General features: G+C 45.3%; 1 protein-coding gene and 1 pseudogene across 3 annotated transcripts; one reads left to right on the top strand and one right to left on the bottom strand.

Annotated features, from left to right (window-relative positions):
- Nucleotides 1–1,367: 1,367 nt before the first annotated feature.
- LOC147632735 (pentatricopeptide repeat-containing protein At2g13600-like) lies at nucleotides 1,368–16,672 on the top strand. Of its 3 annotated transcripts, none has more exons than XM_086807578.1 (3): nucleotides 1,368–1,930; nucleotides 14,715–15,459; nucleotides 15,683–15,844. In XM_086807578.1, the coding sequence occupies exons 2-3, from the start codon at nucleotides 14,809–14,811 to the stop codon at nucleotides 15,707–15,709; spliced, it is 678 nt and encodes a 225-aa protein (XP_086663704.1). In that variant the 5' UTR covers nucleotides 1,368–1,930; nucleotides 14,715–14,808; the 3' UTR covers nucleotides 15,710–15,844. The 3 variants fall into 3 exon arrangements, with proteins under 3 accessions (XP_086663704.1, XP_086663702.1, XP_086663703.1); XM_086807577.1 differs by adding an exon at nucleotides 2,089–2,177 and having other exon boundaries at nucleotides 1,421–1,930; nucleotides 14,715–16,672; XM_086807576.1 differs by having other exon boundaries at nucleotides 14,715–16,672.
- LOC147632736 (uncharacterized) lies at nucleotides 5,497–9,779 on the bottom strand (annotated as a pseudogene).
- Nucleotides 16,673–17,228: the final 556 nt, after the last annotated feature.

Below are 17,228 nucleotides of genomic sequence, written 5' to 3' on the forward strand. Positions count from 1 at the left end.
CCTGCTCTATACCTAAGCTTTCTATAACTAAGCTATGTACAAGAAGTGTTATACAAAAGAAAGAGATGTCATGATTGTGGTTAAAACCATTGAGTGGCTATTTATAATATAAGCTATGTGCTTTCTCTGACTAAGCTATGTACAAGAACCTAAACGAGTGTTTTATACAAGATAGAGATGCCATGATTGGTTAAAACCATTGAGTGATGAGGAGGATGAAGAAGGCGGCACATGAGCTAGAATTCATCAGCACATGGCGAGATTGATTTTCTTTCATGGTTCAACTCGATCTTGCCATTGTTTAAAATAGGTTGGAGGGAGCTGGAGGAGCTTTGCTAATCATTTGGAGGCATGCCACCTCGTTCGATCGTTGCTCTACCTGCTCTATACCTAAGCTTTCTATAACTAAGCTATGTACAAGAAGTGTTATACAAAAGAAAGAGATGTCATGATTGTGGTTAAAACCATTGAGTGGCTATTTATAATATAAGCTATGTGCTTTCTCTGACTAAGCTATGTACAAGAACCTAAACGAGTGTTTTATACAAGATAGAGATGCCATGATTGGTTAAAACCATTGAGTGATGAGGAGGATGAAGAAGGCGGCACATGAGCTAGAATTCATCAGCACATGGCGAGATTGATTTTCTTTCATGGTTCAACTCGATCTTGCCATTGTTTAAAATAGGTTGGAGGGAGCTGGAGGAGCTTTGCTAATCATTTGGAGGCATGCCACCTTGAAAACCAAGCATGTTCGATTGTTGCTCTGCCTTACCTAAGCTTTCTATAACTAAGCTATGTACAAGAAGTGTTATACAGAAGAAAGAGATGTCATGATTGTGGTTAAAACCATTGAGTGGCTATTTATAATATAAGCTATGTGCTTTCTCTAACTATGCTATGTACAAGAACCTAAACGAGTGTTTTATACAAGATAGAGATGCCATGATTAGTTAAAACCATTGAGTGGCTAATAAAAACCATTGAATGGCTATTTACAAGGTTAGGGTCATTTGACGAGGTTGAGTTGGCAATGATATTGTATGTGGATTGCCAATATGAGTGCATTGATGAGGAGGATGAAGAGGTTGAGTTGGCAATGATATTGTATGTGGATTGCCAATATGAGTGCATTGATGAGGAGGATGAAGAAGGCGGTGCATGAGCTAGAATTCATAAGCACATGGCCAAGATTGATTTTCTTTCATGGCTCAACTTATTTTTTTATGGTCACTCAAAATAAGTGGCTGTATTTTACTGCCAAAATGCCCAAAAAGGGCATGACTCCCATCAGAAAGCAACCTTGCTATGCTATGGATGATGTGTAGAGTTTAATGTGTGGCATTTTCTCTCACGCGTGTTTCCTTCTATAAACTAGGGAGGAGTTTTCTATGTGAGAGTTCTCTTTCTCTCACAAACACTTGGGACGCAAGGACCCCTCTCTCTCTCTCTCTCTCTCTTGGGGGGCGCGCATCAAGGTGGTAGGCTCTATGATCATCATCATCCTCGTGTGTGAGAGAAGTCTCAGAGAGATGAACCATGTACAATAGGCACTCCGTGGCTGAGCAACAGATAGAGATGGCCTCTGTGTGTGTGTGTGTGTGAGAGAGAGAGAGAGAGAGAGAGAGAGAGAGAGAGAGATCACAGATGCATCAACCTCGCATCAAAAGGAGGGAATAGGTTTTGCAAGCAAGCCTCGATGCCAGGACCCCTTCAGGTTGCCGATGGGAGGTACAGGGAGTGGTAGACCTTAGTGTTTTAATCCTCAGGTTTGAGTAATTGGCACTATTATAAAATGGTGTGAACATGCAAACCAACAGCCAGCATGATCAACGGAACTCTCAAGCTTAAATTCCTCCAGGCTATGTGCACCTACCCTGGCTGCGAATGAAATCCTTCCATGTGTACTCTTCAACCTTTTTTGCTGCAGGTAATTTTTTTTTTGTTTTTTGTTTTTCTTAGGGCTGCAAATATAACGCATGCATGCACCTATGCATGCTCGTTGTACTCCTGATGGTATTTAACTAGTTCAATTGCTCTCTGTTGCTGATATATGCTCTCTGTTTGTCTCTTTTAACACCATACTAGTTGTTGACCCACGGGTTGCTGAGGCATTATTGTTTGCAATTCCTACAGAGACTTCTTGCTCAACAAAGCTCACTGATCTCTCCCTTTAGGTATCTATTTTGTACTGCCTTTAGATTAGTGTTGATGTTACAATCGCTGGATGTTAATTTGCCCCCTTCATATGAGGGAGATGTTGAAGCTGCTCCATTCAATTGGCTTTCCTTCCGTTCAAAAATGGGTGCTTCTTCGTCGCCTTCTCAAAAACTCTTGTGATCCCCATCACCATCAACAGTTTTGTGAGCAAGCTCACGGTAAGGGTTTCCATCTAAAATGAGGGGCCGCCTCAGGCTGAGATGACCCTATGAGGGCAAAAGGACGGAAGGACCAGATATATGAGAGATCATAGTAAAACCACACAGCATGAAATATGTGAGTGAATATATATAAAAAGGTGAGTGTAGATATGTACAAGAGCCCTCATATGAGAGGTGACTATGAGCAAAAAGAAGACCAGTGCTGAAGCAGAGAAGGACGTCGGAGCTGAAGCACGGAGAGAAGGACGTCGGAGCTGAAGCACGGTCGAAGACGAAGGCTTGCGTCGATGTGTGGCAAAGCACTCCGAGGTGATAGTGGCAGCAAAAAAAGGTTGGTGGTGCAGTCCTGATGGCACGGGTGCTGCGTACTTGGAGCAGAGAGGGCTGCCGTCCCGAGTGGTGCAAGCTTTGGTGACACGGGTGCTGCCTACCTGATGCAGCAGAGAGGGCTGCCGTCCCGATGTAGCAGAGAGGGCTGCTGTCCGGGAGTAGTAGAGAGGGCTGATGTAAGCACCAAGAAAACAGCCTGATGTTGGCTGATGTGAGCCCTGCAGAAGGCGGCCTGGACCAGCAGAGGAAAATGCAGATCAGAGCCTCTGCTTGTAGGCGGCCAGATGGTACCTGATGTGGCGATGAAGTGGTACACTGATGATGAGGTATGGGCAATGCTATATATAGTGAAGGCGGGTGCTGGTCAGTCACCATAAAGGTGTAGGCCAGCAGCCAAGACAAAAACCCCAAAAATATAAAATATAAAATAACTAGAAAGTCCCTTTTTAGGGTTTGAAAAGTGTTGTTTCTTCACACCCACCATGGAAGTTTCCATTTGAAGGGGTCCCCTTACTCTTGTGATCAAAATCTACAAGAGAGCTACTCACTGTCTAGCCTCTGATGCCCCCAAGTCTATGCCAAGCATATTCCACCCACATTGATAGATTCTCTGGCCTCTCGGCAGATCTTACAAATTTGCTTAAGGGTGTCAAGACTAGAAGGCAATGGATCCAAATGACTCCATGAGTTTTGGAGGCATTCAAGAACCTCAAGGTGGCTTTGTTAGAAGCTCCTTGTCTAGCGTTTGCCTTGTGGGACAAGCCGTTCCAAGTTATCAGCGATGCGAGTAACATCGCGACTGGAGGTGTGTTACAACAAAATAGCCATCTAGTAGTTTACATATCCTGTAAGTTAATGCCTGAGAAAAGAATTACTCGGTCTATGATTGGGAATTCCTAGTAGTAATTCAGGCCCTAAAACATTGGAAGTATTTCCTTTATAGTCGAGAATTTGAGGTTCGCACAAGTGCACAGTGGAGTGACTCTCAGCAAATCTTCCAACAATTTGGTGGTATGATCGAGTATCTTTTAGGAAAGGCCAACTCAGTGGCCAATGCTTTGAGCAGGAAGGAAATAGTGACTTTGATTCAGAACACTACGCCCGAGTGAAGCTGGCAGTTTTTGTTATCCAGAAAGGAGACTTTACCACCAACTGAAAAAAGAGCTTGGCTGTGACTTAGCAAAACCTGGCAATGCGACATTATCTCGGTCAATGTACGCAAAGAGGGCATGGTACACATAAGAGGTATTGTGCAACCAAAATCCAAAAGCAAAAGACCACAGTTAACACCAGTTCTACTAAACATTGAAATAAGAAGTAGAAAACTTGATGTGCAAGAATGTACAGCTCCTTTGATTAGGTGCATGTAGAGAAGCTGAGGCACAAAATGCTGTTATTTTTTCTCTCTCACGTTCCGCGATAGGTGTTTTCCCAAAGCAAAACTTTCAGCATGCAGCTTTAACCCCACAAATTGACTGCTCTCAATGTAGTTTTCTTAACAAGGAAGAGACATGACCAAGCCCTGCGTGCTTTAAGCATTTTCCCAAAGCAAAACTTTCATCATGTGGCTCTGAAGACAAATCGCCTGCCCACAGTGTAGTTTTCTTAACAGGCAAGAGACTTGACCAAGCCCTGCATGCTTGGCATCCAAAAGGGAGCCTAGTATTTGTCTTCCCCCAATGTGGTTCTGTCGCAGAAGGGAACCAAAGGCTTCCACTGTATGTCTCCTGAATCCCAGGGAATCCACATGAATGGGTTATGGCAGAGAAGGCTCTAGTCCAGCACTGGGGCTCCAAGTGAAGCAGCTTGCATGGTAAAAGCATAAGCTCAAGTTTTGGCACTGCCCTCCCATGGATATTGGACACTGATTGCACATAAGATAAAAATATAGTTTTCCTATGTAGAAAATGGAGGCTGCAGGAAATTTCTTCAATAGTAACCACTACATATGCCCAGCATAACACCTACTGCAGAGGACCATCATCAATCTCATCACACGACTATGTGCTGAGAACCGTAGAGATGGGAAACAGTTAGAGTCCCAACCAACATAACAACTTGGGCAGATGACCGTCATCAATCTCATCACATAACAATGTGCCTAGAACCACAGAGACCTGAACTAATGTGGGAAACCCAGTCAGAGTGCCATCCAAGAAAAAGAGCTTGACCTGATATCATAATTTTGCATTGTATGTGATAAGTTTTCATCCTGCATGCATTCTGCAACATGAATTTGAACATGCAGGGTGCATGATACATGATAGCGTGAAATCTGATGGTATGAAACCGAATGCCATCGATGTGACCAAATTTGCATGCATTATGGCATGATGGATCATAAATGCTTGCATGATGCCTAACTGCATAACACATCAGAGAAGCTTGCATGAACCCTGAGTCGCAACAACATTTCGTTCCTCAGCAGAGAAACCACAGAAAGGAGTACTGCTTTGAGCCTTAGCTCATTAGGAGGCAAAAGAAAGGACAACTTACTTGATTTGCTCATTGATGGTGGACTTGCAGGTGGCAGAGAAGCTCTGGCAAGCCAACGACTGAGAAGAACTTGAGGGGACTTTGTTGAGCTGGTTCTGGACCTCCACAAAGGGTTTGAAGACAATGCCAGTTAGGGTTTTGGCGATAGAATGAAGATCGCATGCAGGGAGGGGAGAGAGGTGCAGAATGAAGGGATCTATTATATATTTACAAGAGTTCAGAGGGAACCTCCTCTTACCCAATCTTCACAACTGAGCTCTAAATGTTTAAGGACGTCGATGCATGGTACTTAGCCTGTGAACACATGTACGACATCCAATGAGAAAATGTTAGCAAGGCTCAAAATTATGTGTGTGTGTGAGAGAGAGAGAGAGAGAGAGAGAGAGAGGGGTGGGTGGGTACCTTCTGTGTTTGTAGGAAAGGGGATGGCCAAGATGAAGGGGGCTAAGAAGCCAGTGGTGCCGCAGACAATCATGAAGTCAGACACGGAGAGGTCAGGGGCCAGCAGGCACTGGTAGTTGATAGAAATGTAATTGTTGCATGGTAAGCTTGTGGGGGTGGTGCTGCTGCCGATGACGAGGAGGTGGGAGCCGTTGAGGAAGGATGGGATGTTGGAAGTGAGGGGCAAGGGGGTGAGGCAGTCCAAAGGCAGGTGGAAAGGCACCACCTGGTAGTGCAAAAGGTGGAGGTTAGAAGGGGAGAGCGGCACCTCTACTGAGGCAGTTAAGATCAAGGGAGTGTCGATCGACACGAAGAAGGTACAGTTGAAGCAAGAGTCCGCCACCTTCAACAGCAAGAAGAGGTTGTCCAAGATGGGGAAGTGCGGCAGCACCCCTCCTTGTTGCTCAATGGAGTGCCTTGCTTGGGATTGGCAATGCCCAGCACTGGAACTGGGGGGAAATGCAGAGGCAGAAAATTAGGCAACGCCTTCACTGGCTGAGCTGCACTTAGGGTTTGTGGAGACCTGCATATACCCACTATAGTGATTACAGTGACCAGCAGTACTTGTTGGGAGGGAAGCGTTGAGAAGCATGGTGTGCATGAACGTGAACCTCATGGTCCTTTGGGAGGTGGCCACACCTGAGGGACTGGGGGAAAGCGAGCTGACACATGGAGCATCCTCCGGTTGCCACTGGAATATAGCAAAAATAGTAGATTGTATAGAATAGATGGTCGATTGAGCAATGAAGCACGAAAGCCTCCAAATCGTGGCATAATCTCCACTGCCCTCTCTGGTTTTGTGTTCAATTTTACTCTTCAATAACTGCGACTACGCAGCCATGGCAGATCAAAGCCTTTCAAAACTCCAGATCATCTAGGAATTCTAAATCATTTAGAAAATCCTAGTTGAGATGGTACAAACTGTAGACAGACCTGGCGCTTAATCAGTCATCGTTAATGTACAATTCCCATCTTCTTCTGTTGTTGCTGTGAGTGTGGCCGCCCTTACAATCTTTGTTGCTACTACTGCTTCTGCTGCTGCAGGTAGAGTCCTCACTCTGCGGCTCGCCTTTCACAGGAAGAAGAAGGTGACTTGGCAGGCTGGGCTGCAGGTAGAGCCCTCACTCTGCGGCTTGCCGTCTGCAGGAAGAATGTGACTTGGCAGGCCGGGCCGTTACTGTACAGGAATCATCCTCTGCTATGCTGCGAGTGCGGCCACCCTTGCAATCTTTGTTGCTGCTACTACTTCTGCTACTGCAGGTAGAGTCCTCACTCTGCGGCTCGCCCTTTGCAAGAAGAAGGTGACAAGCAGCACTTGTTCGGAGGGACACTTTGAAACCGTAGGTTTGCGTCCGTAAACCATCTCTGAGCCAAGGGCTAAGGTTCCACTCCCACAGGCCAAGCTAGTCAGCCTTGACACCCATACCACCAGAGCCAGTCTTGAGGGACCCTCACAAGACCGCGTGTGATCCGCCATGTCCATGGCAAGAGTTGATGGGAAACTTTACCTCGTACCTTCCTTTCCTTACCAGTATCTGCTTTGGAATAAGAACCTCATCAAGTTCCTCAACTTTCGGCTGAGCCTCATCTGATACATCCTCAGGCACATCCCCACGGAAAGGTCTAAGTAGACTCACATGAAATGCATTGTGAATCCTCCAGTGATCTGGTAGCTTCAAACGATAGGCCACCTCACGAATCTTTTCCAATACTTGAAAAGGTTCATAATAGCGCATGCTCAATGTCACCAATTGGCCGACCATTTGGTCCATCTTCAGATTTGTGTCTCGTGAGGTACAGACCACAATGAATCATTAATAACCCGAGACTCACTTATATAGTGCTTATTGCTGCTATAAATAACTATCCAGTCATAAATAGCCAGTAACCTTGAACCTTAGCCATCCATCCAAGCCTGCTTTCCCTAATCCCAGGGCTCCCCTAACCCTACTGGATTAGTCCCTAACCCCAAGGGTTAGTGCTGGGTACATAACACGCTTGCCTTGCACACATGGCTGTATGTCTTGTATAGCACATTGCTGCTGTACGACTTGCACACATGGCTGTATGTTTTGTATAGCGCATTGCTGCTGTACGACTTGCACATGATCAGGCCCTACACGCACTGCTGCCATACCATCTGGACAACCAGTCTTGCAGAACTATGCCCAAACACATAAAAAGCAGTACAAAAAGAAAGCCCGTGGGAAAGCATCACATACCACTCTCAAATCTGAAAAAGCATCGCACACATCTCTGCATATAGAATTCAGCTTACACATCTACATTTTTCAAGCATATCCCCATTGCCAAACTTCTCTTCTCCTCTAGGCGTTTTCCACAAAAGCAAAAAGCGAGCACATACTTCAAATTTGAGTATGCATCAAACCCTAGCAACAGAGTCATAGAGGATTACACAGTTCTTCCTAAAAAGCACAATTCATTTTGTTTACAGTATCCTTGTTTGTGCATCGTCGATGCTCTTCATCCTCCTCTCACGGTTTAGACGACTGTTGTGCCCATAGATCTCCTAAACACTGGACAAACAGGATTAGTTCTCAATTAGGGGTCATGTAGGCTAGCCCACCACTCAACCGTATGCATTGGAAGACCCACCCCCAACTGTATGTCTGCACAAGGACTAAGGCTCGGAGTGGTTCTTGTTGTCATATGTGTAAACCGGCCTTCAGAAAGCAAAGGGCGGTGAAACAAACATTTGCACATAAAACACTTCAACACCATTGAGGACCTAGAAAAGGAAAACAAACAGGGGGAGCTAGAGTGCTCCTGCAAAAAGTACACGGACACCGATTGGCCCCAAATCGCAGTGGCGCCCCTTGCGGTATTTCTTTAATTGATTTTAAGAGCTTTGATTACAATATAAGGCTGGGAACTCAGTCGTCCCAATAGAACTCCTGAAGCCTGCAAAGAACCTGCATCTGGCTTCTTGTCCACACGGCATCCACAAACAAGTCCAGCCATTGTTCATATCAAAAGACTCTCTCACACTGAGTCCGCATACATAAGCTTTCTCCCATGATCAAGGCTGCCACAACCATCCATAGCCTCTCACACTATGAACAGCATCACACCCTGACACATCCAGTGCTTTTGCATCACAACACAGACTCCCAAACTGTCTCTCAAAAGAGAACTCGCATCACAGCACAGCATACCATACAGTTGACACACTTGTACAAACCCTCTCTACCATCCAAGGGTACTATCCATCTCTGTCATGGATTCCCTGTCCCCTGTCTAATCAGTAGCAAGGCTGTACCATACATGTGTCCACTCCTGTACCTTCTGCCTGCATGTGACCTATCTCCTGGAGAAACCCAAAAACATGTTTCCTCGAGAAAACCTACGACCTGTTTCCACATGAAACCCTTAGGCCTGTTTCCCTTTGAAACTTCTGTTCTGTTTCCATACATCTAGTTGCCTGTTCCCTCATGAAACATCTGGCAACATAGAGATGCCCATAGCTGTAGTTCCCACTGTTCCTTTCTAGCAGGAAGAAAACAATCTGCTCCATGAGCACGCAGCCATGCGAGCTTGCTTCACTCCCATGCCAAGAAACATAACCACATGACCTTGTACTTGCAGCCAAAAACCCAAGCACATAGCTGAATTTGCAGCCACACAAAAACAGCCCATAAACTGTCCCAAAACAGTCCCGAATCAAAGCATAGAAAGGCTGAAATTTCCATCAGTTGAACGCCATCGACATGATGTCTATGTTCATGGAAAAACAGCCCTTGTCCACCTTTGTGTCAAGAGAAAACCAACCCTTGTCTACTCTTCAGCAGAGGGAGAGAGAGAGAGAGAGAGAGAGAAAGGAGGCCTGTGTCTCTGTTCTGTAGCACAGCACAGCAGCCAGCCCTTTCATCTCCAAAAAGCATGCAAAAATAGACACCAGATGCGCCTATATTGCCTGTAGCGCAGCCCGCCAGCAGTACCCTCCTGCTGTCCGTATAGGCCTGCATCTATCACCTGGACCAGCCGCCAACCAATCTGCAGCAGCCATATAGATCTGCCACGTGGACTGTACCTGCACATGCGCCGCCTTCAATCTGCAGCAACCTGACCTGCATCGCCTGAATCTGCACCTGCAGCAGTCTGATCTGCCATGTGGACAGTACCTGCACAGCAGCCGTACAGTCCTGCAGCAGTCGTACAGTTCTGCACAGGCCCTTCTGTGCGCAGCCAGCATGCATACCACCTCTCCCCAGAAAAGCACACGCTTCCTCATCAGATAGGCGCCTGAATATCCAGATGAGCAGCCCTCCTGACTGAAAAAGCACACCCACCACAAAAGATAGGTGCCTCCCTGCTTTTTCTGCCCAACAGCCCCTCTTTTACCAAAAAGCTCACACGTGGCCCCAAAAATAGCATAAGGGCCATGTTTCTTTAATGAAGGGCTTAATAAATGATTTTAAAGGTTTTTTTAAAACCTTTTAAACTAAAATCTCTTTGCCCCCTTTCACACATGGGGTTGTCCACACATGGGCTTCCATCTTCACTCCCACCTGATGCCATTCACACTGTCCACCATGTCCCCGTGCACACCTGCATCTTGTCCAGAGAAAAACACAGGGTCATGACATACCCCCCTCTTGAAAAATGGCAAGCGTCCTCGATTGCACTCAATGGCACAGTAAAGCATCTCATGAGCAAAGACACCCCATATGGCAAAAACAATGGCCTTCCAATGCATCTGGATGATAGAACAATCATCCTGCACAATAAGCCACACTGTCCTCTTGCTTGTTCCTTCAGAACCTACAGCAAAAGTCTAAAACCAAATGGAAACACGTTAACGGTGTTAGCCAAAAACAAAACCATGCATCATTCTACATATGGCACACATATGCATGACACACACGTATGCATTCGCAAACAATATGCTCCTCAAAATGCTCTACCTACTCCAAAGTAACAGTCTAAGGGCTGCTCGCAAGCCTTACGCCCATGGGCATCCCGCAGGACCCACGACTGAAGGTAAAACATGAGCATATGAAAGCACTCAATGCATCCAAACACTACATCTACCAAGTACTTTCCCACATATGTCTCATGGCCATCCCGCAGGAGTTACACCCAATGGTGCATCCATGACATAATAAAGCACTTGATGTATCATACCAACATACATGCAGCACTCAACACAATGCAGAGTATTTTCCCAATGTATTCTCAATGGTACCAGGATCCAATGGCACCAGAATACAAAAATACCTCTACCTCAAAAAGTGTATGCATACATGCACAAACAGAGTTCGATCCATATTTCCATGAACCAAACCAACTCTAGGACTGCTCGCAAGACTTATGCCCTCCATAGAGTTATCCATAGTTGCAGTTAGAGTTCCAGGTGCGCGCGACTGTGAACCATACTCAACCATCATCTCATGTGTCTAGAACACAATATCATAGAAGTCCCATAAGCAGATGTACTGTCAGCCTCAGTACCTTCGGGTGAATACAAAGATGTCACCAAGCGACTCCTAGATGACAACTGAGCCTGTCTGTAAAGGGAGCGGAGGTGCTACCCCCCTCTTGAGCATCAGGTAATGCTCCAGACCCATGCTCTGCTGAACCTGAATGAGCCGTAACAAGAGTCGACTCCAACTCATAGGCATCAAGATAAAGCTGCAACTCCTGAGGTGAATCTGCTAAGTCATCCTCCTCCATCCACTTCGCATCCATCAGTGAACCTCCTCCATCCACTTCGTATCCATCAGTGAACAGCTCTTGAACTTCACAGGATAGTGACGGGAAACCTTACCCTGTACCTTTCTTTCCTTATGTGCCAGTATATGCTCAGGAATAAGAACCTCGTCAAGTTCCTCCACTTCCATCTGAGCCTCATCTGATACATCCTCAGGCACCCAAAACCTGCTTGCACTCCACCCAAGTGATAAGCACAAGTCCTCGATGAAGCATAGTAGATCACCACTAACATAGAAAGAAACTGTCTTCCGAACCCATGAAGCCTCTATGAAGATACCACCGGTGACAAACTGTCGAAAGCCATAGCCTTCAACGCATCTCCTGCACCATAACACTTCAACTGCTTCTTGTTCCTGGCCGACTACTTCTTGTCCTTGGTGTCTTTTCTCCTGAACTTCATCTTCTGCTCTTGCTCTTTATCTCATATAGGCAAAGACACAAAATCCTGTACTGTGTCCTGCACTTCCTTTTCACTTTCCTCATGTTGAAGCTTTTGATGTGACTCTCATGAGACAACCACAAGCTCGCCCCCTTAGGAAAGTTGGCGATTGTCCCGACCAAAGCAACCACGGACTCGCCTCCTTGAGAAAGTCGACGATGTGTCCCGGCAACGGAACCTTGTAAACCGGCCTTCAGAAAGCAAAGGGCGGTGAAACAAACATTTGCACATAAAACACTTCAACACCATTGAGGACCTAGAAAAGGAAAACAAACAGGGGGAGCTAGAGTGCTCCTGCAAAAAGTACACGGACACCGATTGGCCCCAAATCGCAGTGGCGCCCCTTGCGGTATTTCCTTAATTGATTTTAAGAGCTTTGATTACAATATAAGGCTGGGAACTCAGCCGTCCCAATAGAACTCCTGAAGCCTGCAAAGAACCTGCATCTGGCTTCTTGTCCACACGGCATCCACAAACAAGTCCAGCCATTGTTCATATCAAAAGACTCTCTCACACTGAGTCCGCATACAGAAGCTTTCTCCCATGATCAAGGCTGCCACAACCATCCATAGCCTCTCACACTATGAACAGCATCACACCCTGACACATCCAGTGCTTTTGCATCACAACACAGACTCCCAAACTGTCTCTCAAAAGAGAACTCGCATCACAGCACAGCATACCATACAGTTGACACACTTGTACAAACCCTCTCTACCATCCAAGGGTACTATCCATCTCTGTCATGGATTCCCTGTCCCCTGTCTAATCAGTAGCAAGGCTGTACCATACATGTGTCCACTCCTGTACCTTCTGCCTGCATGTGACCTATCTCCTGGAGAAACCCAAAAACATGTTTCCTCGAGAAAATCTACGACCTGTTTCCACATGAAACCCTTAGGCCTGTTTCCCTTTGAAACTTCTGTTCTGTTTCCATACATCTAGTTGCCTGTTCCCTCATGAAACATCTGGCAACATAGAGATGCCCATAGCTGTAGTTCCCACTGTTCCTTTCTAGCAGGAAGAAAACAATCTGCTCCATGAGCACGCAGCCATGCGAGCTTGCTTCACTCCCATGCCAAGAAACATAACCACATGACCTTGTACTTGCAGCCAAAAACCCAAGCACATAGCTGAATTTGCAGCCACACAAAAACAGCCCATAAACTGTCCCAAAACAGTCCCGAATCAAAGCATAGAAAGGCTGAAATTTCCATCAGTTGAACGCCATCGACATGATGTCTATGTTCATGGAAAAACAGCCCTTGTCCACCTTTGTGTCAAGAGAAAACCAACCCTTGTCTACTCTTCAGCAGAGGGAGAGAGAGAGAGAGAGAGAGAGAAAGGAGGCCTGTGTCTCTGTTCTGTAGCACAGCACAGCAGCCAGCCCTTTCATCTCCAAAAAGCATGCAAAAATAGACACCCAGATGCGCCTATATTGCCTGTAGCGCAGCCCGCCAGCAGTACCCTCCTGCTGTCCGTACAGGCCTGCATCTATCATCTGGACCAGCCGCCAACCAATCTGCAGCAGCCATACAGATCTGCCACGTGGACTGTACCTGCACATGCGCCGCCTTCAATCTGCAGCAACCTGACCTGCATCGCCTGAATCTGCACCTGCAGCAGTCTGATCTGCCACGTGGACAGTCCTGCAGCAGCCGTACAGTTCTGCACAGGCCCTTCTGTGCGCAGCCAGCATGCATACCACCTCTCCCCAGAAAAGCACACGCTTGCTCATCAGATAGGCGCCTGAATATCCAGATGAGCAGCCCTCCTGACTGAAAAAGCACACCCACCACAAAAGATAGGCACCTCCCTGCTTTTTCTGCCCAACAGCCCCTCTTTTACCAAAAAGCTCACACGTGGCCCCAAAAATAGCATAAGGGCCATGTTTCTTTAATGAAGGGCTTAATAAATGATTTTAAAGGTTTTTTTAAAACCTTTTAAACTAAAATCTCTTTGCCCCCTTTCACACATGGGGTTGTCCACACATGGGCTTCCATCTTCACTCCCACCTGATGCCATTCACACTGTCCACCATGTCCCCGTGCACACCTGCATCTTGTCCAGAGAAAAACACAGGGTCATGACAATATGCCTAGGCCCAAGCCTCTGTCAACCGACAGCACTTCCGACAGTATGGTAGAATACAATAGTCCACTCAATAGGCTCAACCCCCTTATATAGCCACTATAGATCTATAGATAGCTATAACTTATGGGGTAACATTGATTCTTACCCTAGCCCACGTAATCAGCCTGCCGCACTAATCTTCAAGGTCCCCTAACCCAAGATCAGGCTGGCTAACTTTGCAGTTAGCATCAGGTACATATCCGGGATGTAGATCCAGGCATCCCTGGCTCCGTAAGACCAACACATACAACCCAAGCAAGTATAAAAACAACATTGCACTCAAAAACTATTGTTCCAAGCAACCATGAATGCAATGCATGCAGATAAAGTGTATTTGGACAATCTCGCATTCTTAAAGACGCTACTCTTCTTGACTCTTATCTCTCTCTCTCTGCTTGCTGCACTCAAGTGTCCATAAGATGTGTAGAATGGGGAGAGAGGGGGTCCTATTTATAAAAACTAGGCCAACTAAGTTGGCCAATCCTAGTTGGCTAACTTAGTGTTAGTTGCATATTTGTGTTTTGCATTGATTGTGTTCATACATAGTTTTTTTTGTCAATTTTTAGATTAGGGCTCAAAACATGGGCTGATTCTGTACAGAACCCTAATGCTAGTAGCCGGGATTGGTAGCCGCATGATACATGCATTTAATGATTGAGGTTGATGCATGTGACATGGCACATGATAAAATGTAGGTGTTGTAGTTGTTGAGCAAGATGCATTTGAGATTTATATGCTCATGTATTCCTTGTCTTTTACAGGGGTGTACAAAATAAAAAATCATGGCTGAAGGAAAGCTAGGACTTGCTGAAGATAGGTTTACATGGCATATAACAGTAGCTGCATTTACTATGCATGGCTGCTTTGAAGCTAGAAAGTGGGATGGAAAAAGCAGGCAAGGTCACTTTTTTGAGTATTATAAAAGCATGCGGCAGCCTTGGAAATCTGAAGAAGGGCAAGCTGTTTCATGCCTACATTGTACAAAATGTAACCATACCCAACATGTTTATAGGAAATACACTCGTTGGCATGTATGCCAAGTGTGGAAGCATAGAGGATGCCCGCCAGGTATTTGACAGGTTACATGATCGGAATGTGGTCTCATGGACTGCAATGATTGCAGGGTATGTGAAGCTTGGATTTGCTAAGGAAGCTTTTAAGCTTTACCAGCAAATGGAACAGGAAGGAGTGAAGTCAAATGAGGTCACCTTTTTGGGCATGCTTCAGGCCTGCTCTGAGTTGGGCGCCCTCAAACAAGGAAAGCGATTCCATGCTCAAATTCTTACTACTGGACTCCAGTCAGTTCTCGAAGTGTGCAACTCTCTCATCAATATGTATGCTAAATGCAGGAGTGTGGAGGATGCACGTTTTGCATTTGACCAAATTACAGTACGTGATGTCGTCTCATGGAATGCTTTAATCGCAGGTTATGTCCAACATGGGCATGATGAGGAGGCTCTCAAACTCTACTACAGCATGGAAATGGAGGGCATCAAGCCGGATAAGGTAACATTTTTGGGCACCCTTATTGCATGTGGAACCCTTGCAGCCCTAGAATTGGGTAAGAGACTACATATGGAAATAATGAAGGCAGGTTTTGAATCAGAGGTTGAGATGGCAAACACGCTCATCAACATGTATGCTAAGTGTGGGTGTGTTGACATTGCGTTTCACATATTTGAAAGACTGCCAAAACGCAATGTGGTCTCATGGAGTGTGATGGCTGCAGCTTATGCTCAACATGGTTCTGGCTTGAAAGCCCTTAAATTGGTTGAGCAGATGCAACATGATGGATTTAAAATGGATCACATTGCGTTTGTGAGTATGCTTACTGCATGTAGTCACTCGGGCCTAATGGAAAAAGGATATCATGTTCTTTATTCCATGGAGCGAGAATATGGTGTAAAACCGGCAGAAGAACATTATGCCTGCATGGTTGATCTCCTTGGCCGTGCAGGGCGCCTACAAGAGGCAGAGGGACTAATCAGAAAGATGCCATTTCGTCCCAGTCTCAATTTGTGGAGGGCTTTACTTGGTGCTTGTAGAATCCATGGCAATGTAATGCTAGCAAAGTGGGCAGTGCAAAGCATCCTCGCATTGGAACCACAAGACACGGCAGCCTCTCTTATGCTTTCGAACATTTTTTCTGCAGTCAGTGAAGAGGAATTCCACATAGGAGAGACTGCTTGGTGAGATTTGAATGATTTTATTTCATCACAGGCTCATAAGCTGTAGAGCCAAGAGCGGTAAAACCCCTTCTCAAATGGGTGGAGAAAAAAATTATCCTTACAAAGTGGGGGTCAATCAAAAAGCGTTCCCCACTACTAGTATAGATCTTATTTTGACCTCTCTCTAACTTGAAAATTTCTGGGTAAGATCAAGTGAGGTGACTCCCTAGATGTGCCCTTTGTTACAAGTCAGAAGAACAAATGAGGCTGGGTCTAAGATCACTCGGTCCTAACCCAATTATGGGCCTCTTATCTCCTTGTTAGGGTAAACATGCAGTACACATGTCTGCAGATTTTGCTATAATTACTTCTGAAAGATACACATGGCTGTGAGCAATGAATGGTTTTTTTCATTGGAGTGTTGCTTTTCTGAGCTAAATTGCTCTCATTGATCTTATCAGAAGTGACACAGGCCAATAAATGAGAACACCTTGTAACAATTGATCTCGACTTTTAACATGATTACCAAGATCCATCACATACATGGCTCACTTTAGTGTATGTTTACCACCCTCCAAAAACATCTCTATTTTTACACATTGGTTAGCTTCTTTTATTACATACCTTAAGGCTATGCTTATGTATGAGCTTATAACTCCTCATGTTTGGAACCAAGTGGCAAATAAATGTGTCCAATTTTCTCATGCCATAGATAAAAAGTGAACTTACTTCATTCCTCTCATTAATTCAAAATCAAAGAATATTTTTAAGGCTCATTAAGAGTAAGAATCTTATATAAAAATGTCTTTTTTAAGGCTCGTTAAGAGTAAGAATCTTCTATTACTCATCATGGTTAATGCTATAAGGATGTAAATGTTCTTAAAAAGGAAAATGTGATTTTGGTGATTTGGAGAAATCCAATGATTTATCAAGCATATCACAATCATGGTACTAATGGTAAGCAATTTTTTAAGCAACAAGATCAATTAAAGTGAGCAAATGGGCTCCTTATAAGACAACCCCAAGTCTAGTAGCATTTTAAGACCCCAAGGCTAGAGTAGTGGTGATGTTGTTTTGACTTAATGGCAGGTTGGAGAGCATGGACCA

Source organism: Cibotium barometz, chromosome 13, assembly GCF_041138505.1.
Source record: "Cibotium barometz isolate CiBa-2024 chromosome 13, ASM4113850v1, whole genome shotgun sequence".
Lineage (NCBI taxonomy): Eukaryota > Viridiplantae > Streptophyta > Polypodiopsida > Cyatheales > Cibotiaceae > Cibotium > Cibotium barometz.